This window comes from Xylocopa sonorina, chromosome 3 (assembly GCF_050948175.1).
Source record: "Xylocopa sonorina isolate GNS202 chromosome 3, iyXylSono1_principal, whole genome shotgun sequence".
NCBI classification, from domain to species: domain Eukaryota; kingdom Metazoa; phylum Arthropoda; class Insecta; order Hymenoptera; family Apidae; genus Xylocopa; species Xylocopa sonorina.
In genome coordinates, this window is record NC_135195.1 from 5,165,662 (window position 1) to 5,193,094 (window position 27,433).

The following is a 27,433-nucleotide window of genomic DNA, read 5'->3' on the forward strand; positions in this document are numbered from 1 at the left end:
GAAAGGGAACGTGACGCGGACCCTTTAAAGTCGAAGCTTCGTGTCCGTGAGTTCGAAAAGTGGTCGCAAAAAATTGCTCAATGCTTCGTCACGGGATACCTCGAAGAGGACGCGTTTACTTGAATTCATTCAATTGTTACATCTACAGAAGAAAGTATGGTAGATATACGTATATACAAGACACTACACTCCATGAGAACATATTATTTAATACTAAAACCATTTCTCCTGGTATTTATTGTTGTTTAGTTTAATAATAGATTATTAATATCTACTAAAGTATTTCCTTTTTTTTGTTCCTTGGTTTCTCTCTCTCTCTCTCTCTCTCTCTCTCTCTCCTCTCTCACACACTTTCGCGCTCTCTCTCCCATCCGCTCGCTCTCTCTTTCTCTCGCACATCTACATCTCACATTTATTCTCTCGTGCACGATTATATAATCTTCGAATAAAGTCAATCGGTTACATCGGGTTGGGGGGGTGGGTCAGGGGGAGATCGTTGCATCCCTTTTCCCTTCGTTTCAGTATCTTTCTCCGTTCTTCGCTGTTCTGTTCGTTTTGCACACGTCTCTCGTTCCTTTTTTCATTTCATTTCGTTTGAATTCTTTTTGTTTTTTCTCGTTCAGAAAAATCCTCGTTACGGTACATCTTCCACGGTTATTGTTGGAAAATATATGTATATATATATGTATATATATATATATATAATTTATCGAGAGTGGAGGGTGAGGGGAGGACGAAAAGCGAACGTAACGGAACGTAACCGAAATAAATAACGCTTCTGTACATTTGTCGTATCTGCTTTAGAACCATTTGGTGTGCATTACCTTTAAACTGGACATCCCTCAACGATCTCTTAGTCCTTCTTGTCGCCGTCCTCGGGGTCCTTAAGCGTGTGCCATTGAGCAATAGGACGTCTCGGGGATGCCAACATGTCGGACCAGTGTCTCAACTCTGTTCCACTCGCGTTGTACCCCAAGACGACCTTCCCAATGGGTTCTGAGGTGCCGATACGATCGTAGTCGACTACCGTGACAACCAATTGCACTTTCTAAACGTGAAATCACGCGTTAGTGCGCGTTGTCTTCCCACGGATGCGTTTTTCTTCTTTTTTTTTCTTTTTTTTTTTCATTGCGCCATCGCTTCCGGTTCGTAAAAGACGCGATGGTATTGCGAGAAGCTTACTAGCAAGCGAGTTTCGATCGATAATGTTGCGGATGTTCTTAGAAGAAAGAGGATGGATGCGACGAAGATGGGAGAAGGGGTTCTGAAGAGGGTTCGTGGAGAAGTATAATTTTAGAAAGCTAATCTATTGGAATATATTGTAAATAACGAGAGTTGAGTCGTAATAGAACGTCGATTCAGTTTCTTACATTTCTGATCTGTTATATTTTTCATTAAATAGTGGTATAGCAATTTTCGTAATTTGCATGGAAATTTTCCGCCTCTTTAGTCCTTTTGAAGTTGATAAAATAGTTTCGCAAGACCAGCTAACATTTTGCTAGCATTGATTTGAAGTATGGAATAAAGTATGAAACAGTAACCTACACTGCCAGCAAAAAGTATCGAAAAGTTCATTATTTTAAATCCAATACTAATCTCAGTTAATATTTCACGTATAAAAAGCACGATACCGTGGAAATGGATAATAATTTAAACTGGAAGTAGATAATAATCTCATTTGCCTGACACTGATCCTAATTTTATGCTGATATCATCGTCACTAGTTAATCTCGTCCAATATTAGCCAATAGAAATAACCATAGATATGTCAGAAAGGATTAACATTATTCCCATTCCTATGAAAACTCTATCTCGCCATTCAACTTCTGCCAATTTGCAAAATCAAATCAAGCTTGTTCTAATAATCGACGTTTTACCATAACCCAAATAAGTACCATAAGATATTAAAAGTTTAAAAGACGTTCTCACAAATTGAAATAGATAAAGATAAACATACGCGCATATGCAAGCGATAAGCAGAGCTTGTTGAACGAACTTACATACTTCTTATTAAGGGGGATGGTTCTTCTTTAGACTCGTCTGACCTTCCGTCGAAGGAGCATGCCAAAGCGTTTAAGCGCAACTCTTAAGCTCGCGCGAGACAAAATGGCAGCACTTTACGCGACATTACGCAGCAGAATGATTGCGTTATAATAAAAGACGTTACGATCCGGAAGTATGGCAGTTTGCAAGGCTTCATTTGTACATTGGTCCCTTCGTAAAGTCTCTTTGGTCGTTTATCGAACGCGCGGGTATATAAAAGTCGAGAGAAGACACCCTTTTAGTTCTTTTTCTACAAAAATAAAAGTTGCAAAGAACTTTCTCGTTTATTTATAGGACGATTACTTGCTCGTGTGAAAATGGCACTCGTCGCATTTATAGACACCTTACGAAGGGCTCTACACGAACACATTACACACACGGATCCTTTATTTCCATTTTCAATGATCTTACGTTCACGTATGCACATTGAAAAACGATACAAATTATCCGCACGCGATGTGTTCGAATTATTGAAAAAATTTCTTACGTACTACAGAGGTACAAAGAAAAATTAGAAATAAAATTATTGTAGTGGTTACTGTCTATAAAATAAAATAGAAAAAGAAGAAAACAGTGTACCAATCGATATAGTTGGGGTGGCAGAGAAATGTCGAAGTAACGTGTTACTGTGATCGTTACCTGTGTGTGATCTGTTGTCAAACGGAGGGGGGACTTAAGTAAAGGCGGTAGTGGAAAGATTTTAGTGATTCGTACCTGTATCTGCTCGAAGGGTACCTCAAACGTGAATGATTCGTTGTAATACGGATTAAGGGTGCACTTTTTGATGGACGTTTTCTTCTTCTTCAACCGCTTGCCGTTCTGCATCAGAGCGATCTTCACGTACGGATCCGACAGCCCGCCGACGTCCATCTTCTTCAGGTTCTTCGCTTCGAGAATTACCACTGTCAATTTGCCAGCCGTGGGCACGTATCGCAGCGAGAAGCAAATGTCACCCAGTTTGTTGTCCTACAATTTCAGGGAATTTTGTTATCGATTTAACACGCGAGGGTCTACACGTTCCTGGCTGAAATTTTGGTCTTCAGTTGTCGTCTTAATTTTTAAGCTCATCCTCCGATTTACCTTTGTTTCGTTTCACGTAATTAAATGATTATTTACAGAAAAGTTTCTTTTATAATATTTAGATATAATAATTAATTATTTTAGATATAATAATATTCTTTTATAATATTTAGATATAAATGTCATGCGTAAAGGTTCATTTCATATCATACGAATAATTTTTTCAAGGTTCATTCATTTCATATATAGTTTCTTCCATAAAATTTGCTATTCAATGAACCATTTTTATGTAACGTACTCATTTCACCCTCGTTCGCGTTGCATTTGTACTCGCATATGAATTATACATCACAGTATTAATTTTTAATTGCAAAGTTCGTGTTTTAAGGCTATACTGTAACCACGATACACATTTATAGTAACAACATTCATATATTTTCACTAGAACGTTCTTTTTGTCGGTGTGAAATTTCACTGAACGACTTGTCTGACTACGTTTGGCACACAAAACTCTACGTTACGAAAAGAATAACGAAAAGAGTGTGTTAAGCACTGTTAACATCGCTGAAGAACAGATGCTGAATGCAATACACAGTTCGACGTACGAAACGATTTGCTTAGATCGCGAACGAAACACGTCTGATCGCGATGCGTCGTTCGACGCGACTGCTCCGAAAATGTTTATCTTTCAACGATGTGGATCTGCGTTACGTGTACAAGGACTCACTCAATACATAGAACAAGCGTGGAAAGATTGTTATTCGACATTTCTAGTATCAAGAGGGAATATTCATTTCGAGCCAATTAAAAATAAAAGAAGAGAACTTTTGTATTTCTGAACATTTTCATTATTCTAGTTTCTATGCAGAGGACATAAATCAGAGATTTTCTCTTGAATACGATAAACAAATGCTTCGAGTAAATTGGAGGATGAACGTAACAGTTTTTAAAGCAATAACGAATAATAACATTTTGCGAAAATTGTTTCAGTTTCATCGTTCAGAAGTTTTTAGCGTGAAATAGCGAAACATATGAAACTTAACGAAATTCTCGAAACAATATCGTTCAATTTCTTAAACTGTACCTGTACGTACGCTTCGAAACGAACGAAACGTTTGAAAACGTGAATCGATCGATCTGTTCGTTCATAAAAATGTGTCGAGACGAATTTACCTGGCCACCCTCGCCCTCGACGCTCTGCAGTTCTCTCCATTCCTCGATAGTCTGGGCCAGATCGATTTGGCACAGTGGTACCTTCACCTCACCGATTTGGTCGTGTTTCGAGAATCTGTCGAAGTCGAAAATCGCGAAGACGAGGGTCTTGTTCATAGCGTCCGCGTATGGCACGTTCTGGGAAACGAGCACGTGTGTTAATTTTTCAAGACAGAAATAACGACGAATAGAATTTTAGCCTGCAATGATAGCCACTAAAATTGCAACACAGAAATGCTTGTTCGATCCATTTGTTGCATCAGATTAGAAAATAATTGCAATAATTTATTGTACTTGTTTATTCTATAAATTGTGTTTTTAAGGAGTGCTGCAATTTCATTGGCCATTTCTGGAACTAGGTAACGAATAAGGGTACTTTTTAGCTTCGTACGTTCTAGGAAAGTTAACAATGCTAACTATAATTGTATAAAATAATAATTTTCTTTGGTTACTTGTCTATAATAAATTATTTTGATTAATTGATGCATCCAACTCCATGTCCTATTAACTGGATGCATCGAGACAAATTCATAGCGTGTAAAATCTTAAACGACTAACCTTGAACGTGAAAGTCTCATTGAACACCGGATTGAGCGTTTTCCTGTGCACTTTCGTCTCGAACTTCTTCTTCTTGTCTGGCAGCAGGTAGACTTTCACGTACGGATCAGAGGTGCCACCCATGTCCAAGGCTGGCAGTTCCTCGGCTTGTATCACTGTCACTGCCAAACTGTTCGTGTTGAAGTCGTACTCGAGCTGCAAACGTTTATATCTTCGTATATTAAACAATTTTTTCGTTTCAGAGTAGATTTAAATCTTCTACAAATATATATAAATTTGCGATCTAGCTGCAAAATGGATAAGATTGTTATTTTCAATTTTGTGCACGGTTGAAGTAAATTTTACGTGGGACGAAAGTTGAACGAGTTATTCAAGGGATGTAAACTTGATTAACTGTCTATTTTTGTTCGAGTATTTTAGTTTCATATAAATATTTGGTCTATTAAGAGACACAAATGTAAACGCTAATATTGAAGTATTTCGTCCATTCGTACGATGTTTGATTGGAACCAGAATTTCTTTAGTTAAGACTACCATTACTAAAGCAATTAGATATTCATCTTCAATGAATTCATTCAGACATTCGACATAAAACGTAACAATTCTACAGAAGTCAATTTCTTCAGCATTGCCTGCAGCGTCGTTAATTTTCCTTTCAAATCCATCTGCACAACCTCTTAATTGTAAGTGCAATTTCTTTCATTCGTCCGACTATCCACCATCCCCGTTCAAATGCAAATACTAAAAACTCGCCAACCTTTGCACAAATAAAACTATAATCGCCGTTATTTAACTGTCACATTGAAAAATCCGTGCCTTTCATAATGCAAAAAGGGGCGAGCGACATCAGAGTAATGATGCCATCTCCTCGATTTGTGTACAGACAATTATTAGCATCCCTTTACGCAATTAAAGCCTCGGAAGGCACTTCACCAAACAAAAGGGGCGGTAGATGCTCCCATTTCTATAAAAGCGGTCCAATTAAGAACGCGATGATTCCTTGGCCAATTAATGCGGAGGAATTCAGTGAAGAGAACCAAAAAAAAAAAAAAAAAGAGAGAAACGAGGAGGAGGATGAAATCGTTAACGTACCTTATACTGAAGCTTTCCTAGTTTCACCTCGCTCTGCTTGCTCTCAGCCTCGTCCGGTTCTTCTGCGTTGTCAGTCAGCTCTTCCATATCCGGCTGGACCTTAACAAATCGAAGTGGATTCCACGAGTGTAGAATGTGCGTCTAACATCTACATGAGGTCACGGAACACCGAGTACGTACCTTGTCCTTGTACGTGCTGCCCAGCAGCTGCACGGACTTGAGGTCCACAGCCCCCTTCAGACCTTTCTTCCCGTCCTTGGATCGCCTTTTGCGGCAGCATCTTCTGATGCAGCAGAAGCAGATCCCCAGAACTACTATGCCTACGGCTACTCAAGCGTGACGGGGGGGAAATCGAAAGAAGAAACGAATTAAAATGTGCCAGTCACTGTGGAAGCTTGACTATAAATTATGGCGTCTGATGATCGTTTTAGGGTTGGTAAATAGTAATTGTTTTTGGTGGGTAGATCGATATGTGCTGCGTAACGTTGAAAAGTTAGCTAAACGGATTAGGAATAAGACAGCTGGTCGTATAGCTTTACTGGATTTCAAGAAATGATCCATAATAGTAGCATTAATATTTTCAATTTGACAAAAATAATAACTGTTGTACTTCTAAAGCTGATGTAGGTTTTCCACCTCCACGTGATTATAATTATTAATATTGTCAGATTGAAAGGATTAAGAATCGTGTGACCTGATTTTATAATTGTGCTTGAATAAGATGAGCTCGTAGTTTTATTTACTAGCCAACCCTTTCATCCTTGCACAGGACACAAACAATCAACCCTTCAATAATACAGTTAATTTCGTATTGTACATTCGTACTGTATGGAAATCATGCTATAAAAAGATTGTCGCAATTTTAGCATCCTGTTTTCGAAATGCCATATTATAAGAGGGTTGCGCGCATTAGGATTACTGAAAGATGGCGCGTGGATTGTGGGTGTAGAAAGCCAGTAGCAGTACTTCTGTTATAGGATTACGAATGATTCCTTTTAGACGCTGTGACGTAAAAATTCTTGGATATTTCAGTGCACCACGTATGTCGACTGATCAAAGCTTTGCTTTTGTACGACGAAGTCGCAAGGGGAATACTAGGTGGGGGATAACTCTAGTTTCGAATTGGTAAAAGGGATAGACCCATATGCTCCATCTTTCAGTGGTTCAAATGTACACATTTCCGTCCAGTTGAAGCGTTCTTTTATAAAAGCTATGCTCAATTTGCTAAATTGGATCAGTCAAATTTTTTGAATTCAAAAATTAGGAACTTCACTAGTGAAAAATTATTGCAATTTTTGTAAATTAAATAACTGTAAAATTTAGTCGAATAAATATAAATTTAAGAATTAATCTGATTAAACTACTCGTTAATTAAATCGTAGATTATAAAGTCCTCAAGTTACGATAAATAAATGCAGCGTTGGCAGTGTTTCTGCTATTCTCCTTACAAGTGGTGTTTGTATGAAGTCATAGGAGTTCTAATCGCCAAAATGCGTGTCGCATCTAATTAAGCCTAAATCGCCAACTGCAAAGCTCCTATTACGACGTTACTCTGCTCTGTTGATACAGTGAACGCAAGTTTCTTTCTTAAATTACAGACTAATTTATGTATACGCGTATGTGATATAATATTCAAGTGTTCCTTGACACTTAACGTAACTGAAACAGAGGAAATCTGCGTGATTAATCTCGTTCATTTGGAATACACCCGCGATATTATCTGAAAGAGTAACACGTTCGAGTAGGTCTTTGTACAACTATCGTTCCATGTGAGTATTTCTAAAAACGAGAAAGAGTCCATTGATTACTTCTCTGCCGCTCAATGACAGCATTTTTGCGTCCAATACAGAAGCGAATTATTCGAACAATCTTTCTGTGCGCTGCTGCAATATTTAATTACCATTCGAAGATTTTTGTGTCGAAAGAATATATTCGTTTCGATTAAGTACAATTTCTCTGATTCTAATTCGACTCGAATTTCAGTCAGATGCAAAGAAAGGGGGAAAAGAATAGAAAAAAGGATCGTACACTCTTAAAGACGTTTGGCAGTGGACCATGTTCAGTGTTCAAATTGCTGTTTACCTGAATCGCATTAAACGCAAAACTGTTTTACCTATTAGAATCGCCACCAATCCCCACGTAGGTATTCCCATTTCCTCCGCGAGCTCCTTGCCGAGGTGCTCCACTTGGGTCTCGATGGTTTCCTCTTCGGCAGGTTCGGTTACCATCACCGGTTCTGTGACTGCGAATCGAATGCAACGTTTAACAAATCACGCAATCGTGAAGAAAATCGCCGCGACTTTAATTGTAAAACGACGTTTACCTTTTGGTTCCTCTTCCGTGGTCAGTATCATCTTCACCGTCGTACTAATAAACTCTTCCTTTGCCGGCTGCTGCGGCACTTCCTCCTCCTTCTTCGTCTCTCCCGTAAAGGGAGGCATTTTCTGCGTAAAAAAAGACGAAAGCAACACTTGAATACACAAGATTTTCCTTTGAATATCGATTGATTCATTTTATATAATACGAAACGTTCGTTCTTCCCATTTTCGAAGACTGTCTCATTAATATTATATTACTTTTATAATAAAACATCTGCTTGGTAGATGTAGCTACGTTAGAGTGTCGTTGCAAGATTTTTTCAAATTTGTTTCAGGATGAAAAAGCTTATCGTGTAGAAAAAGATCGAATCTTTTATTTATTACTATGAGAATGTAGCTGAGACGTTAGTCAACGAATTATAAAAGCGTTTCGAGGCGAATATTTGTGCATGTACAATATCCTTCGTCTCTTCTGTAAAGGGAGGCACTTTCTGTGTAAAAAAAAGACGAACAACACTTGAATACAGATTCTCTTTAACGAATATCGATTAATTCATTTTATATAATACGAAATGTTCGCTCTTTCCATTTTCGAAGGCTCTCTCATTAATATTATATTATTTTTATAACAAAACATCTGCTTGGTAGATGCAGGTACGTTAGAGTATCGTTGCAAGATTTTTTCAAATTTGTTTCAGAATGAAAAAGCTTATCGTGATCCTTGGAGATCGGTTTGTACATCGCACGCTTGCTACGGAAATGGCGTACGTGTAGAAAAAGATCGAATCTTTTATTTATTGCTGTGAGAATGTCTCTGAGACGTTAGTCGACGAATTATAAAAGCGTTTCGAGGCGAATATTTGTGCATGTACAATATTCTTCGTCTCTTCCGTAAAGGGAGGCATTTTCTGCGTAAAAAAAGACGAAAGCAACACTTGAATACAGTTTCTCTTTTGACGAATATCGAATGATTCATTTCATATCCTTCTTATTAATATTATAATAATATTTTTTTATAATAAAATATTTATTTTTATAATAAAACATCTGCTTGGTAGATGCAGGTACGTTAGAGTATCGTTGCAAGATTTTTTCAAATTTGTTTCAGAATGAAAAAGCTTATCGTGATCCTTGGAGATCGGTTTGTACATCGCACGCTTGCTACGGAAATGGCGTACGTATAGAAAAAGATCGAATCTTTTATTTATTACTGTGAGAATGTCGCTGAGACGTTAGTCGACGAATTATAAAAGCGTTTCGAGGCGAGTATTTGTGCATGTGCACAGTGTTCCTTTACCCGTGAAGAATTCTTATCGCCAATTCAAAGCTTTCGTAACAGCGTGCACACGAAGAGCCACGTTAACACACGTAGTTCTATCGCATCACGAGTGAAGCGTTCGCACGAAATCCAGCAGTACCACTTTCGACGCGTTTTTTAAGTGTGTCACGGACTCTGATCGAAAAAAATAACCCTCTTCCGCGGAACAGTGGAATTCTTTCACGTGAGACTCACCGTCGAGAGAAAACCAGGCGGTGAAAACAACCGGAGGGCTTGGATTCTACTCGCGCCTCCAATTCTATGGCCACGTTACGCTGCTCTCTTTATTTCGCGAGCGAACATCCTGGTTACTGTCGCGAAAGCATTTTCAGAAGCAAAATTTAGGTGGCTCGCGGCGTGATTCAAGCTCGCGCTCGTTACTTTCGGTCACTTTAAATAAGCATCCCTTAAACGCAGGCTAAATTGACACCAATTAATCAGAGCTTTACGAGTTTCGCACTCGCGACTCGAAAATTTCTCAAACACTTTTAATTTATCCGATGAGAAAGCCTGCACTTAATTCACGACTGTTTAAATTTTCATTCGCTCGTAGTACTTAACGAGCTTCGCGCTGCCATCTTCATTTCACCCTTTTCTAATTTCACGAATGCACGTGTCTGTTTCGTTCCAATTTCAGTGATGCTCGAAGCAGTCATTTAGTTTCTCCTACGAAGCAGCTGCTTTTTATTTCAATTCTCCGTCTGCTTTTTTAACTGTGATCGCGTTACGAGAGAATCTCAGTGTTAGAAATGTGCATTATTTCACATTTGGGAAATCGCGGGGAAAGTGATCGCATTCGCGGTGTTTCAAATTGATATTGGCAATTTTCGGACAGGTGTTTGTCGAAGCTAAATTTGACGGACGTAATTGAGTTGACACACATCCGTTAAGTGCCACCAGCCAGACTTTGTTAGCACCGATTTGAACCTACGTTAATAGAATTAAATTCGGTGACACGTAAAAGGAACGCGTTCCCTTGCACCTAATCGGTGGAAATTAATTCGATCGCTTACGAAAGTTACTATTTATAAATAACAGTGGATTGGCACGAAAATACTTTGGGTTTCAATCGTCAATTTTAAACCACTAAATATATCTCTCAATTTAAAACGCTATTTAAGTAAAATATCAGATCCTTTGCAATTCTGCGAATAAAAATTGTTTTCGTTTATATTTATCGCATCTGCATAAAATTGTACAGTCTTGGAACAATAATCGCAGAACGTTCACTGACGATTATCTGGCCTAGAGCTTGATTGATATTGCGACCAGTGTCCGTGGTTTTCTGTGCAATTTAAAAATCAAATAACAAAGTCGTCTGAATTTGCTGTTCTCCGGTGTTCGCCTTCGCAGTTTAAAATAAACTGATGAGCGAACAAAGGAAGCGAGTCGTGAGCATAAATTAGTAAAGCACGAATGTCATATTGCGCATGAATATAAAGATGAGCGACGGAGTTTCGAATGCGAGAAATTGGAATAATTACATTTGCGCCAACCTGGTACGTGCAGTTAAATATCTACGATCTTCACGACATCCCACGCGTATAATGTGACTCGAAATGATTTCGAAATGTGAAACGCGTTGAACAGAGACGCGCGGTTAACTTTAAAAAATGAAAGCGGTACGAAAATTCGACGAGGATTGTACGAAATATCGTCGCGTAAAAACGAAACCACAGTGTCACACACAACGAAACTGGAACGCATACTATCGATGTTGCAGCGAGCGCTGCGCGATTTTACAATCAACAGTTTACTTCCGCATCGATGGGATTACTCGTAAGTTCGCATGCGTATCGTGGCCTGGTGCGGTTTGTAGATTTCTACTATGACACGAGCCGCTGTAGGTTATCGTAGCGTATTTATATCCGTCCGTGCGAAAAATCTCGTACAATAATCGCAGAGTAACCAACGTGCTAACGTAAACACGCGAAAGCCAGAAAAAAACAGAAGTAATTCCCTCGATGTGGAATATCGCTCCATAAATCATCCCCCGCGAGCGTTCTCCAATAAAAATTTCCCTCTGCAATTCACTTGAAACGATCTCATCGCACTGTTTCCTTTTTCTATTTGAGCGGCACTTAAAACTCTGCTGCGTTAAAAAAAAGCAAAAGAAATTAAACAGAAATTAATATTTGCAAATTTTTTAATCAAGTTTACGAAATTCGAGAAATGTAGCTTTGTCAACGAAGACATTCGCATGAGATTCATGCAAAATGATCTTCTGCTCGATCAGGGCTTAACAAGTTCGTGTTTGTCTGCGACTAGTGCTCGTCCAGTTTACTGTCGCATTCGAAAGTACGATGGCATTCGTAAACTTTCCTATGGTTAGTTTCAGAGTAACCGTGCACCACGTTCGAATCCTCTTTGGGACATATATCGAGTCGTTGGGGGAGTCGTGCGGCGAAATCGTAAAAGGTACGATCACTTGTGACATCATTCAAGTGGCATTGAGCAACCAATTGATTTTGGATGAACTAGATTCGAAATTGTCCTTGCTGTACTTATGTACCAACTCCCATCGTCTTCGATCGTATTGCGTCGCGGTAGGGCACTTCAATCTGGGTTTCATTAACCGTCCCGTCCGTGTTGTTTAAGTCCTCGGATAAACTTTAGACACGCTGAATCTCGTTAATCCAGCGCAGAGTATTTTTACGCCACTCGACTTCGTTTTAGAGAACGTAGAAACATTTTGAGAGACAACTGCAACCCTTACAGTTTACCTCCCCTTCGAGAATCCGTCCATTAAAACTCGCCACTGTGACTTTATAATACAATTCCGCGTGTTTTTGCCAAACAGCTCGAAAGAGACCTCGAAAACGACACTTTCTGGACAAGAAACTAAATAAACCGAAGTAAACGAAACTGTGTGTTCCAAGGGGGGGGTGGACGAAGGGAATAGCGCCAAGGGAAGCAGACGCGGTGGCGTCCCGTTCGTACGAAATAAAATGGCGGCGTGCCAGGGAGAAGAATGAGTTCCTCGAGATTTTCTAAATGTCACCTTGAATCGAGTTCAAGGAGATAAAGGGGAAGGTTGCGTTGGGGGAGGCGTGCGTCGAGGGGAGAGTAAAAAAAAACCGCGGATGCGAGGGGATTATGGCGTACGAATGAAAAGACCGCCAGCTGGGCGAAAAGGGGAGCAGGAAGTGGAGAAACCGGCAAGGTCTTTCCGAGTATATAGCTGTGAATTATTTTACCCCACAGGCGTGTTCTGGTGGCGATAACTTTTCTCTTCCTCCCCCTTTTAAACTATCCATGGTTACTATCGCTGCTTCGTAGGCTATATGGTTCTTCTCTAAGGGGTTGCACTTATGGCTTACCAGCAGATAGATCGCCACAGATGATATCTACATTTATTATGAAATGATCGTGTTCGTTTCCATTGTTATTCTTTGGTCTGGTTAGTTTTTTAAACTTTGAATCACAGCTGCGCCGCTGCGAGTTTCTTTCAATTCGAGAAGAGGAAATAAAATGCCGCAAGTAAAATGTTCGCAAAGTTTGCGCGGAGCAGGTTCTGAATACGCGAAAATATCAGAGGTTTCCTTTTGAACTTCAAACCGGAAATTTCGCGTGGAATAACGAAGCGAGGTCTAACAATTCGCCACGGCTTTCATCAATTTAAAATACAGAAAGCTTCTCGCGAGGCAGTATAAAATAATTAAACATTAGTTTAAGCGAAGTATGTGGAACGAAAAAGTCGAACGAAAGTATTTGCATTGGTATATCAAAGGGGAATTAATATCTGCAAATTCTTCAGAGGAAATTCATTTAGCCAAGTATTACGGAAGTTAACGCAATCGTTTATCTCGAGAGAAACAAGCGCGGTACTACAATACCGGTTTAATAATTAACGTGGAAGGAAATATTCGCGAAACGTCCGTGCACGTTTCCTTAACATTTCTCTCGGAGGCGCCTCGATAAACTTCAAACGACCTAGAACTAAAGTTACATCCGCGAAATTCAATTCCAGCCTGCCCACCCCCTCCGACATCAAGTCAGATCGTTAAAAGTCACAAGCCTGCCGTGTGCTTTCACAGTTGAGAAACCTCAGCCGCGTTTTTATAACGTTCAACCAAAGCCTCAAAGGGCTCGACATTGCATCGTGCGTATCTCCATTATCGGTTACGTCAGCAAGCGAGATGACGCAGGGCGGAAACGTCGACGACGGATGGTCGTGATCGAGGGAAATCGGATTTTTATTCTTCTTTTTTTTTTTCACTGTCGTAGCGCGTTTTAACGTCGATGGAACCAGAGAGAACGAGTAAGAGAAACTGGTGGGCGTGGTGCGTCATTGTCTGACATCGACAGGATATTCTCTAGTTGCTTCTGAGTCTGTACAGACCGAGGTACTGCCCACTGTGCCATAGAGGCGATAACTGTGTGAATTAAAGAGAGGAGATTAACTTTTTAATTTTAATTATTGTCGTCTAGAAAGTTACACTTTAGATGAGAAGAGGCAGACATAGATTTCGATGATTGAAAAAATATTTTCTCACTTTCAAGTGTATAGAATATTGCATCGATTTTTACAGACGTTTCTGAATTCTGTTTATAAATTTTTAAATAGCGAGCGACACTTGGTACTTCAAAAAATCGAATTTCGTTTTACTTTTCGTCAAAGCTTCAGATACGCATTTATAAAACATCGTCTCGAGGGTGTACGTCCAAGTACAAACGTTTGGCGAAGTTACAGCGACAGGAAGGCGCGTCGTGTCGAGTCGAAACATAGTCAAGTAAAGTAAATCTGCTTAAAGCTGACAGTTTCTCCAAAGCATTAGAATTTTTTATGAAACTGAATAGCTAATTAAAGCTGAAATTATAAAATCTTGTTCAGAGAGGTTAAAGGGAAATGTTAAAAGTGTGCTTTTGCAGCTTCCTCGAAATTATGCTCCTTGCTTTGGTCAACGTGCATTTGATTTTCCCCAGAATTTGTGAAAATGATTTTTCAAGTTCCCTTTGATTATTTGATCCTTTGGAAATATTGTGGATTCCTGCAATTTATTTAAGAGTTTCTCTTTTTATTTCTAATACTTTTTATTCATGCAATAGTTTTGTTTTCCAATGCTTTCAGCTTATCCAACTATACGTTCCCAAGCTTTACAGCAAATAAAAATCTGGTCGCGGTGCATCAGAAAACCAGCGTAAAGTTGGTATCAGCTTTTCAATTTCAGCATGAAAACCATTCGCGGACGAATTGTTTAGAGTACGCGGAAACTCGCGATTGAAAATACCCTTTGAAATAAATCCTGACAACTACGTGTAACCAATATGGAGACGCGATGTTACGTGGAATCGAACTTTACTGTAAAGTTAAAAAAGTCTTTTGTATATTAAATTATATACGAATCACTTGACTGATTAAAATAGGACGTATTTAATTCAAGTAACTGTAAAAGGAGAAAGATTAGAGAGAAATTATTGGTCCATCGAAAAGAATTTAATTCTTTAAGCACTCAAATATAATTAATCACTCTTGCATCGAGAGAAACACGATGCGTTATCAGACGTATCTTCGACACGTGCAAATATTAGCTCCATACTTTTCTACTTGCAATTTTTTGTAACATTTGATGTAGTCATTTCCATAATCATTTTTCCAATAATTATATTCATGAAAAACTTTCATATTCCCCCCAAAAAACGCTTATTTTCTTTCATTTATCCATGTTTACCATGTACCAGCCTGTGATGTTCATGCATTATCCCAAAATTCAAACGTGCAACAAAGTACTACATAACCCACGAAAATATACAAAGTGTTCAAAATAAAATACACGTGTTTATATTTAAACAGTGTCCATGGCATTTTCTCTGGATAAATTAAAAACCGTTCTCAATTTTTCGTTGAATACCCTTTTTCCCTATCTACAATCGTTTCCGCTCGAGTTCGTTCGTAGAAGGGTCGAAGTCTCGCCCCTTTAAGAGGAAAGTCCCGCCCCTGGAATCTAAGCTATCGTGGCTAAAATAAAAGTACGAATTTAATATTATTGGCTGCGAAATTTTATCCAAGAATGAGACTGCTATTCACACGTTTCGAGTAACATTCTCGAGAGTGTGTGCAACGTGGATAGGAAGCGGAAAGGTCGTAGAAGCCTCGAGCTTCTAACGAATCGATCAATTAAATATAAAATCGTAACCGATGCTTCCTTATCTCGAAACAGAAATCTCGAATTTAGTTTACGCTTCTCCTCCTCGAATAACCCGCGGGACGTTCGCAATTGCCAGAAACGTCCGTTCCATTTTGTTCGCCGGCAATCACGACATTGGCCTCCAATAAAACCCGATAACGCGATAACAGAGGCGCAACCATTCGCTGGCCAGCGAAATAATCGTTATCGTCGTTGCGACGATAAATTGACGTCAGACACGCGTCACCCACGCACACAATATCGCAGCCCCTACGGCGTTCTCGACGAGCCGGCGGCCATCCTCGTAGACAAAAGGCCAGATGGATGTCGGAACGATATTATTTTTTTTTTTATCTCCCGCCTCTTCTGATCGTCCTCCGTCTTTTCCGTTTAATTCCGTTCCATTGTCCTCCACGACGCTCTCCATCCAAGGATAATCCGATGAACCCGCCGTCGGAGCACCGCGGAACGCGCTTGGAAACACGTCCACGTGAATACGTGCCGCTCCAGCCTCTCTTAATTAAGTTAATTACGAAAAGCAGTGGCACGAGCGGACAGAAAAAAGATCCTTTGCTAGGATTAGCTAACGAATTGCCCAGTTCCAGGGGATTTTATTACCTAATTCCCTCTTTTTTCTTTTTTTTTTCGAGCAGTTGTGTTCGCTTTGACTTACGATGGCTCGTGAGAAAGTCTTGGAATCGTTCATGGTGGGTGTTGTAGGTTCATGTGTTTTCACGAAACTTTTCTGTGCTCGATATTCACCACGAGCGCGGATATCTTTTTAACTTATCGAAAGCAGTAATAATTGAAAGAATCAATTTCAATAATAAGTTCTCTGTGTTTCGTTTGGATCGCACAGTGCAGCTTTGATCGCAGCTTCGAGTGAAAAGCGGATTCGTAAGGCGTCCCTTCTTTGAATCGCGAGGAGTCGTGATTTTTGCGCGATCGACACGCAGAAAGCGTGTTCCTATTTATGGCAAAAGAAGCTCGCGAGCGGAAAGGACGAGAGGAGTCGCGTCTTCGCGATGTCCTTTTGTTTGTCGTTTCACGCGCGCGATGAAATCAACGACACGACGTACACGTGAATGTGGCGGAATCAATAACGAGCTTGGCACCGTGGAAAATAAGGATGCGTGGGTGTTGCAGCCGCTCGACGCGTTCTCCTTAGACGGACATAAATTACGTCTTCGATCTTATTGCGGTTCGTAAAAAAAAAAAAAATGGACTCCAAGACTGCGAGCAATGGAAAATAGCGAGCTTGCGTCAAACGTACGGCTGTTTGCGTCTCGCAAACAAACGATTTACCTCGCAGGCTCTCGAATGTTTCAGCCGCGCTGGCCAGGGCAGATTTGTTTGAGAAAAATATTGGGGACGATCGTAAATTTTGCTTCGTTACGACGGGGAATTGTTTGTTTCTTTTTTTTGTTTCAGTATCAACACTCTTGGGAAATAAAATAAAGTATCTTTTTAAAAAAATTCGTATGACATTTCCTTCAATCAAATATCAGTTCCATTAAATTTCTTTAAACACAGAAATGATCATTATTGATGGAAAATTAAATATTGGAACAGTAAAGAGACACTGTAAAATCATAGACAAGTTTCACAAATTGTTCAAAATTTCAATAAGAAACTGCATACTACTGTCAAATAGTGTGAATAATGTACATACAATAGTCAAAGTCAAAGTGTGTTTCAAGAGTTAAAAAAATGTGCCACTTATTCTCGAAAAGAAATTTCCATCGTCTGTGAAAGCTCCGCCAGAAGGATAACCTTGCCAACAGTTCAGCAGTCACTTCATTGGAGAGCAGAGACAATAGTGGCGAATGAAATATCGCGAGGTCACCAGCTGAAACGTGTATCGTCCTGCTCGCGAGAGGGTGGTAACGTTTCACGAAGAGGAATGTCGTCCCCGTTGATTCGTGTACGTGCGTTACATGTTCAAACGGCGGCGGAGGCGTGCGAAGTCCTGGCTACTGCGTCGCGTTGCAAACGCGTGGGTGCTGAGGGGTGTCGTGTTTCCAGGATCTCACGTGTCGCTCAACCCTTCAGGGATCGGCGAACCACTTAGTCGTAATGATAGTTTCACGTCGCGACCACCGCTCGTGTCTAACGTTCCGGGGCAGTTGCATCGATTTCTTGATAATCGTCCCGTCCGCGTTTGCAATGCACACGCGCGCCTCATTCTTGACCGTAACTACCCCTTTTGTTCGGCGAATCGACTCTTTGGGGGGGTTGTTGACCAGCTGCTTTTCCTTTACTCGTTTTTTACCCAAGAACCGGACTATTTTGAGTCCATTCTGATCTTCAGATTGAATTACATAATCACACATCATATTACTACCCCCTCTTTCTTTATTCTACAAGATGGTGTCTAATTGAATGATGATAATTGAGAAATAATACGATCGTAAAGTATATTTTCTGTTTGAGTTGTTCAGTCGCCTCGAAAGAAATTTTGTATGCCTTGAAAATGATGGTAGACTCTACTAAGGGGGGTTTTTCGTATTGAACAACAGGGGGTTGATGGTTTCGTAACATTCAGGTACAAGATCGATCGTGTTACCAGTGTAACGTTCAGATATCCACGAGAGAAACTTGTCGCTTTTTACCCAAGAATCGGACTAATTTGTCTTTATTCTGATCTTCAGATTGAATTACATAATTACACATTATACTACTACCCCTCCTTTCTTTATTTTACAAAATGGTGTCTAATTAAATGATGATAATTGAGAAATAATATGGTCGTAAGGTATATTTTCCGTTTGAGTTATTCAGCCGCCTCGAAATAAATTTTATATGCCTTGAAAATGATGGTAGACTCTACTAAGGGGGGGTTTTCGTATTGAACAACAGGGGGTTGATGGTTTCGTAACATTCAGGTATAAGATCAATCGTGTTAGCAATGTAACGTTCAGACATCCACGAGAGAAACTTGAAGGGTTGATTTTGCGAGCCAAGGCAAGGCAGAAACGATGAACTCTGTAATTACGCTTGCAGTTTCGTTTTTGACTTTGGTAGCGTGCTCGAGCACTAATGGTGAAAGTTCATGAGGCGACGCGTGACGAAATCCTATGTGGTTGCCCGTTGGCACGTGTGTCGCACTGGCTTATGGACTCCTATAGTTAATCCACGCCTACGCGAACGATTTTCCAAGCCGTTTCCCTCGCAAACAAAACCTCAAACGCAATCTCGTTACTTCTTACTTCCGTCTCGCGTACTGCAGATGGTTGAATACCAAGAAACAATAAATTAATAATCTTTCAGACTACAAATTAAAACAAATTCTATTACACTTAATACTATTAATAATATTATCCTCAGGTTATGCAGGAATATCTTAAGAAGGATATAACTAAATCTATTTCTGTTAATCCCAACTAAAGTAACAAAACATTACATTTTTAAATACCACAGGAACTTAAAAGCAAAACAATTTCACTAAATAAATAAATGTTCAAATATTAATATCAACAACTATTTTCCCTACTGAGAGGCCCTTGCACCCTCTGCTACAATCGCCATCCCATTAACCACCACCATTACCCGTCTACTCCCCCCTCGTGGCAATGTGCAAAATTGTAAAAGGATGGAATCGAGGTCAGGCAAGATTCGACACCGACATCGAATATGAAGCCACGGTTCAAACATAGTTGGCCGCGAAACGTGTCCGGAATCCGTAGAGGGCCGGTAATTCCGTTCGACCTGCGAATTCGAGATAATTCGTCGAGCGAGCAAGAAGGAAGCTGCTGCGAGAAACGGTGTTGCGCGTGCCTGGTGCCGTCCCGACGTCCGTCGTCGTGTCGTCTTCCACATACGTCGAGGGCGAGGGTGCAAAATCAATAGGGCTATCTTTCAATAGGATTTAACCGCCGCGCCTCGAATCCGCTCGCGGCAGTCTCGCAACGGCGTTCGCCAGTTCCGAGGGACGACATTTTTCTTTTCTTTTTCTCTCTTTTTTTATCGTCCACGTTTAATGGCCGGCGTAAACGAACTTCGGAAAATCACTTGGGAAAGGTGTCAAGTGGTTCTTTCTCTGTTTTTCTTTTTTTCTTTCTTTCTTCTGTCGCTTTACGGTCGCTTTTAACGAGCGTTCGACACGGCGTGTTATGGGCGTCGCGAATCACGGTTCGCGATTCTACATCCCCCGGTTTCGCGATTAATAAGTTGTTAACTGTTGGTAATTCGGGTCAGCTCTCGTGTCTTTGATGTCGTTTCTGTTTAAGTAAGTCGTTGGATGAGAGAATACGCTTTGTATTTAATATAAAAGAGGTGGACGTAGCGAGATACTCTTCTATACAGTTGGACTGATTAGTATCGTCGACTAAGAGATTTGAAATATTGCGAATATTACAGATAACAGTGAGTACCTTAAAAATTACTATACTATCAACTTTCTCTACGTAATATCCATATTTTACAAAAAAAAAAAAACAGGTTGTCACAAGTGGCAGCAATAATGTCAATTATTAATAAAGAATTATGCAAGTCATGAAGTTTTGTAATTCACCCTTCCAACGATTCTGAATCGCAAACAGTTTTTTATTTCCAAAAAATTAAGATGACTTCTTCTACTTAGTCTACGATGGTTCCACGACACGTGAGCGTGCAACCATTGAGACCTACTCAATCGTGCCATCTGCACAGTGACAAACCATGCAGTTATGCTGCTTAAGTAACGCAATAACTACATTAACCATTGGAGTTGACGTGGAACGATTGTTCACGCTGTGGAATCGTCACTTTTGAAGTATTATCTAACAAGTAAGTCAACGACACACAGGGAGTTCCCAGGCGGTTACCCATTTAAGAACTATCCGTGTCTAACGCGGTTTAGCCTCGCTGATCGAACGAGAACTGGTTTATCAGGAGTAAGTAATTGCGTTACAGAGCCGTGGTGGTCACGAATGGCTAGTAATGGGATAAACGCGCCGTTAAGCGAATGTATCGTTGTCCCTTCGCGAGGAATAAGTACAAAGACCTAGAATTGCGAGTTTCAGATAAGTACGTGCGTTCGATGATCGTTTCAATTCTAAAAAATAATAAATTAGGTATAATATTGTCGGTCGCAACTTCCACTAACGCTCCTTTTTTATTGTCGAAACAATTTTTTATATTTATGAAAGAATCTTTAAAGATTACTGAGAATCTGGTCCAAACAGAATATTCGTTGTGATAAACAGAATAATAAAATTGAACAGAGGCTGGTTTAATTGAAACAGCAATTCTATCGTACCCTGGCAAAGAAAAATATGAAAAATTCGCGTAAAAATCAATTCTGTAAATAATTCAATGTGAGAAGGTTTAAAGGGAAGCAGAGTCATATTTGAGAGATACAGGGAGAGCTTTTAGAAGATAAGAGAAATATTTCTACAGCGACCAGAGGTTCAACATCGTTTCCGACCACGAACTACACGAAAGAACCTTCCCTTGAAATTCGAAGGCACTTTACTTCCTCGTTACAGCGAGGAAACGCGCGTACGAACTCTGCTCGAAGTGGAAAAGCGAAAATTCTTCGTCGCAGGCTTTGGAACTTTAATTATGATCGCAGACTCCAGCGCGGAACGTTTGAGCGCGTAGGAAACCGCCGCGAACGAGGGTGAACTGGATTTTCGATGACACGATCGGAGCTGCCTCGAGGGATACTCGTTCGAAGCGACCATTTCCTTCGTTCCCATCGTTCGCGAACGGTTACGAGGATGCTTGACATTATTCGAGACGATCCTCATGGTTTTGCGACAACGCTCGCATTCATTTCACGCTGTGAAATTCATTTCGACGACAGTCGAAGCTGCTGACTTCTGCTTATACGACATTTTAATATATTCTCGAGTGGTCAGGATACGAATATATCATTCGTGTTCTATACGCGTCTAATAAACACGTAAATGTAATTAATAAAATTAACTAGAAAATTGAAGTCTGCGATTTTTAATCAGATTAAGATTTGTCATTCTCGAAGCATTTCATTTGATATTGGAATATTGATTAAAGATAAAGATTTATTTGTTTATTGTTTTGTCGTTGTTTCATTGGTTTTCAATTGATTTGTTTGTCAAAGAGACGTTACGCTGTGCGCTTGCATGTTAATAAAGTGTAGAAATGAAATCTCTGAATGCTTTCAGTAGAATAAAATATACCTCTGTGACACACTTTTTAAAGTGATTTTATTCATGTTTTCTTAATAATCTTATTCGGTTGTGAATTAGAATAGAACGACCCGGGTATTTTTATAAAGGTTCGCTGACCTGTTTTAATGTAAAGCACAGCACGAGATGACACTCTTTAAAAATAACAGAGCAAGAGAATACGTCCCCTCGTGGGAACGTAAAAAATTTAAAAACGAATTCTTTGCTGTACATTGAACGAAGAGAAGAAGACAGAATATCAGACAGAATTCCTCATTTTCTTTCGAATATTTAAAATCACTAAGCGTCACACCAAATCAAAAACAAATCTATTATACTTGTACCAAAAATCGATTTAACCTGTTACATTCTTACAATTGCTACCTTAATTGATTATAATCTCATATTTGGCAATATTCTTTTCATTCTACTGTACATACTTTCTTACTTCTTAACTTCTTATCACAAAGTTCGCTTTGCAACCCTTTCTTCCCTCTTTTAGTCGCCTCTTACGACAAGCAGAGGATACTGTGGGTGTATTCTGATCCCCACCGCACAGGGATGCGCGACCGTGGAAAAACTGTCGTTTAAAGCTACCCCACATAACGATTCCAGGAGTCGTGCAGAAGTGAAAGTGCGAAAAGTGATAGAAACTTTTCCTGGAAAGGCAGAGCTCTCTAATCAAGAAAATCGCGCGTATTTTCCTCGCCCCGTTCGCATCATCCCTCGAGGAAACTTCCTGTGTTATTACATCTATAATTGAAGACGAGCACATAAATCCTTCCGCGAGTACGATCTGTGCTTGTTAATCATCGCTTTCTTCCACTCACTATCGCCTTTGACATCTTCGAAATAATGGAGACTCTCGAGAGTAAATATCGCGATTCGCGTTATACTTCTAGAAGCGTTTGAACGAAGCCCAACCCTCGAAAGAAACATCGAGGGGTGGATTTCATAGAAACGAAGACCAACAAAACTGTATTTACGATTTTATTCCAGCGACATTCGTACTGCTACGAAGTTTCCGTCTTAATTGGCGTGACGTTTCGTTGACTCCTAATGGACGAATTAATCCCAACAATCCTCGATGTAACAACGGGGCGAGCAACGGCGGAGGAACGAGCGAAAGTAGAATTAAAGCAACATCGAAATTAGCGCGGAATTATGTTCAACGAAATTGCGATTGAATTATGTGGTGCAATTAGCGTTATGACGTTGACTTTGTACCGAAACTGAAGGTCCACTGGAACGAGCTCTTTAATTAGAGGGTATTAAAATAATCACAGCGAGAGTTCACCGTGAAATGGGAACGTACGACAGAGTGGCTGGCAAAATTGGTAACGCAGTAAAGTTGTTACAGAACCACGAGTACGATGATTGTTATTTCTACTTCTTTTGTACGCGCAACGATTTTACATTGAAATAAAAAAGAGAAAAGGAAAAAAAAATCGTAAACTCATTCTTCCTCCTTCGTTTACACGAAGCCTCAACTTTCATCCCTTGGTCGACGTTTCTACTCCACTGTGGTGGATTTGGATTTCATGTGCGGCCGCTATAGCACGCTTGTGAACACAACAGCATAGCCGTGGCTCGAATCGATACAACCGTGCTGTTATAGATAGTGGTCCAATAATGTTAACCACAACTTCTCGGTGTCTTCGCTCGGAATTGTCCGCACGGTTTTCCGCGTATCCACTCGACGCGACGTCGAAACACTTTTTTCACGTGTCCCTCGGATCACACACTCGTGTCACCGTGGCACAGCATGACAGGGCTAAAAGCGATACTATCCGCGGCTTATTTTCGGTGCGACAGAATTGATTCGACCTATTTCCTTTCCCTCCACTTGTTTCGTGACCCTCTATTGTTAATAAAGAAATCGGCTATTGTGTTTTATTTTGCGAACCATCGTGTAAACGTTCTTTTTTCTTTGCGAGACGTGAATGTCGATGTATTGGTATATTAATTTTTAGAAACAGTCCTTTTCTTTCAAATTTGTTCAGTTAATTCAGAGACAAATCTGATAGCGTCTTGTTTCATTCTGTCAAAGAAAGGATATTTATTTCTACCTATTTCTATTAATTAAAATAGATTTATTCTATTTACTTTTAAACTTGTAATTTCGAATTCAACAATGATACAAACGTATAGAAATTAAAAAATAGTCCCAAAGTGTGTTGAATGTCAAAAGGCGGGCATACGCGCGAACCTTCGCGAACAGTTGTCGAATCGCGTTACTCGATTGGCTGTCGTAACCGGTGATTATGTTCACCCGCAATTAACCAGGCAAGTTTCTAGGTTCGAACGCCACGGAAAAGCGCACTCGAACAATTTCGCAATTACGCGTCGCCGTTTCCAGCGACTCAAGCGAGAGGGTGCGCGTTTATAAATTCAATCTCGAGGCGAGTCGTACGACTTCGAGTTCGACTATCGAGGTGGATGTCGCGGGACGTTTAATTACGTGCAGCACACTATCGCTCTTCGTCATAACTAATTCTCGCCAATATGGCCCGCAACCCCTTAAGATAACGGCCGTTCGATTATCGACTGGCCTAGATCGTTCTCAGCGCGATCCTCGTTTTAATTTATCCGCCAGTCTGATTCGATTCTCCGTTGCATATTAAAAAAGCAGAATCGCGATTGGAATATTCCTCTCCATTGATTTCCTTTTTACTTCACGAACCAACTAGCGTTCTTTCAGTGATGGAATTTATTGGCGTCGAAGACGTTTCACTTATCTCTGGTAAATCATTTATTCTTTTTTCTCTTAAAGGTATTAAAGAACGTTAATGAAGAAATATTTAAGTGACGTCAGTTTACGCGAAGGTTCGAAAATTCTGTTTTACTTATTGTATGCGTACATGAATTAAGAAAATAATTACCTGATGCCAGAAAACTAATCTCCAACGGGTTTACTTGCTTGAATCAACTGAAGTTACGTTTGCGCGGGTTGAACAATTTTTCGAGTGCTCTGTGCATACATGTTTTATATACATGTTTTCCTGCATCACTGGAATTCGATATTAAAGCATGTGCGTTCTTTCGATAAGAAATTATGGATTCGCTATAAATTAACGTAGATAGAATGTGCAGTACGTGACGCGAATGCGAAGTACGTGCAAGAATTTAGGTAAAGTATTTTTCGTAATTGATTTATGCTCGAACGCGTACTGGAACGGAATTGCTGGTTGTTTTTTATTATAGAATGCTACGCGAGCAGCGTATGGCAGATCGCGTTGCTAAAAATGAAACAAAATAGAGGTGAGTTGATATTGCGAAACAAAAGCTGACGGCACTGATGACAATTCAATGGCGCCGGAAACTACTATCGACAGTACGGGACAGAGTATGAGAATTTTTATACAGAGTTTTGTATGCAATAAAATACTATAAAAATATTAATATATTTGGATAAACAGTTATTGTTCGATGACAGAAAAGAAGAGATGAATTATGCTTTCATTAATGAGATACGATAAAAGTATCGTTGAAATCATGAAATTACTAGAATTTCTAGCATTGAAAATAATAAAGAAACAATCTTCGAGAAGTATGATAAAATATTAATGAATAATATTTAAGAACATCTTTCTATAAAGCATTCCTCCAAAATGAAACTGTTCACGACTCATCAAGACTCCATTTATCCTCAACCAAACCGTAATACACCAAAACAATCCTCGCAAGTAAACTCGTTAATCGCGATTCGCGTTTGGATGGCCTCCTCGAAACGGAATAACAATTTCAGTGGCCAAATATTTGACAACCCACTTTCCACCTCCTAACAGATACAATTTTCAAGCTCTTCATTCACGTCTCAAACATTTAGCTGAATCTCGAATTCAATCCTAGAAAGTGTTCCAACTAGAAACAAACTATCCCACTGGCGCGAGAAGAAACTAAAAGCTAAAGGCCAGAACCGGAAGTAGGTGTCGACCGTCTTGGAAATATCCAACAAAAGCCAGTTCTCTCTCGCGTGACGCGAAAAACCGACGAGAGGAGCGTAAAAAGATGAGCTGACACGTAAACGCGGCGGATGGTACGCGTGCAGCAGCCGCTAATCATCTCGGAAGCATTTACGGTCAGAAAGCGTGTCAGCGACGCGACAACAAAGGGTGGCTGGCGAAGGAGTCGTCTGAAAGGCGGGGATCCGCGAGGATCCGTCGATGCGTTTTTCTCTCGTTCGCCGGCTCGTTTCGCTCGAATCTGCCCTGTAATCGGGTCGAGCGACACACGGAACACTTGGAGAGGAAAAAAAAAAAAAGAAATTAGAAGCAGAGATGCTTCACGTTGGGGACGCATCGATCAGCCCGCTAAGGATGGATGCTCGCCCACGTTTCCAGGCGAAGCGTTTCCCGTGTGGCGCGTGCAACTGGAACGGAATCGCGCTTACGAGCGAGGACGACGAACGGAGAAAGCGTGGGCTGCGAATCGTAGGAATAAAATCGTGGATCGATCGATTCGAAAGCGCGAAGGAAGTGACACGAAGAAAGGTTCTTTTCTGTCTCTCGAAGAAAGGTACCCGGCGATAGGCGAAAGCAACGACGTCGAGGGTAGAACGAGGGGGTAGTTTTTCTACGACCTCTGGCAAATGTCGTCGAACGACCGTGCTCGAGAATGCGAGACGAAACGACCGGATCACTGGCTTCATTTGCACGGTAATAAACAGTCGAGATTTATATTCCTGTCGTATTCTCTAATGCACGTTAAATTTAGTTCGCGTGTACGTGAGAAAACGTGGCTGGCGAGTGGTGAACAGAGGAATGTTAATTTTTCTTCCATCAATAGATTAAAGGATACAATAATAATAGCAACAAAAAGCAAAACATCAATGTAAGACTAATATTAAAAATAAATCGAAACGTCTTAATCATCCCTATAATTCCTAACCCATGAAAAAATGTCCATCAACGACACCACCGAGTGACCTCTCTAATTACAAAACTCGAGTCATCACGATTGAACAGTTGATCACCGTTTCGATCACTCAAGTAAGACAAACCGCGAAAGTTGAGCGATCACTGAAAAAGGGGACGAAAGTGGCTAGCACCCCTAAAGAAGCAGCCCTCTTAAGGGAGCTTAGGAAACCGTACAAGCTTCCTCCAACAGAAATTCCACGCGAATCCATCGAGAAATATCGTCGTAACGAACTTGGTACCCAAACGAAGCGAAGAGCGAGCGTAAAATAAGCAAATTCGAGGGTACGTTCCGTGAAAGAGAGCGGTTTTACTCACGATGGTCGTTCGTCGGCTGGCTGTTCTCGAACGGCGGTGCTCGCGCTTCCTCTCTGCTCGCTGGTAAAGCTCGCTCGCTGCTGGCGGTGCTCGACGCGGATTCGTGAGACGAGCGAAGAACGTGCCTTCGTTACGGTGCGAAGGGAAGAAAAACACAGGGTGCCGCGTCGCGTTTTACAAGCGCATCGCTATACGCCCTGCGACATCGACGACGGTGTAGACGGTGGAAAATCTATCGGTGGCACGGTCTCTCGACGATGGGACACGAGTGCGCCTGACCGCTGGCGGACACGAACATGGCCGACCGTGGGCGAGAGATCGATAAAACGCTTTACGTTTTCCGCCGTTTCGACGGAGCCGACGCTCTGCGCTTTCAACC

At 40.5% G+C, this 27,433-nt stretch overlaps 1 protein-coding gene across 2 annotated transcripts; it reads right to left on the reverse strand.

Annotated features, from left to right (window-relative positions):
• Nucleotides 1-599: 599 nt before the first annotated feature.
• Nucleotides 600-27,101, reverse strand: Syt1 (synaptotagmin 1). Of its 2 annotated transcripts, none has more exons than XM_076892666.1 (9): nt 27,055-27,101; nt 8,249-8,369; nt 8,039-8,167; nt 6,106-6,251; nt 5,926-6,018; nt 4,834-5,028; nt 4,237-4,413; nt 2,758-3,009; nt 600-1,048 (listed from the first exon to the last, which is right to left on the reverse strand). In XM_076892666.1, exons 2-9 carry the CDS (start codon nt 8,364-8,366, stop codon nt 854-856), a joined length of 1,305 nt encoding a protein of 434 aa, XP_076748781.1. In that variant the 5' UTR covers nt 8,367-8,369; nt 27,055-27,101; the 3' UTR covers nt 600-853. The 2 variants fall into 2 exon arrangements, with proteins under 2 accessions (XP_076748781.1, XP_076748780.1); XM_076892665.1 differs by having other exon boundaries at nt 5,926-6,024.
• Between the last annotated feature and the right edge of the window lie 332 nt (nt 27,102-27,433).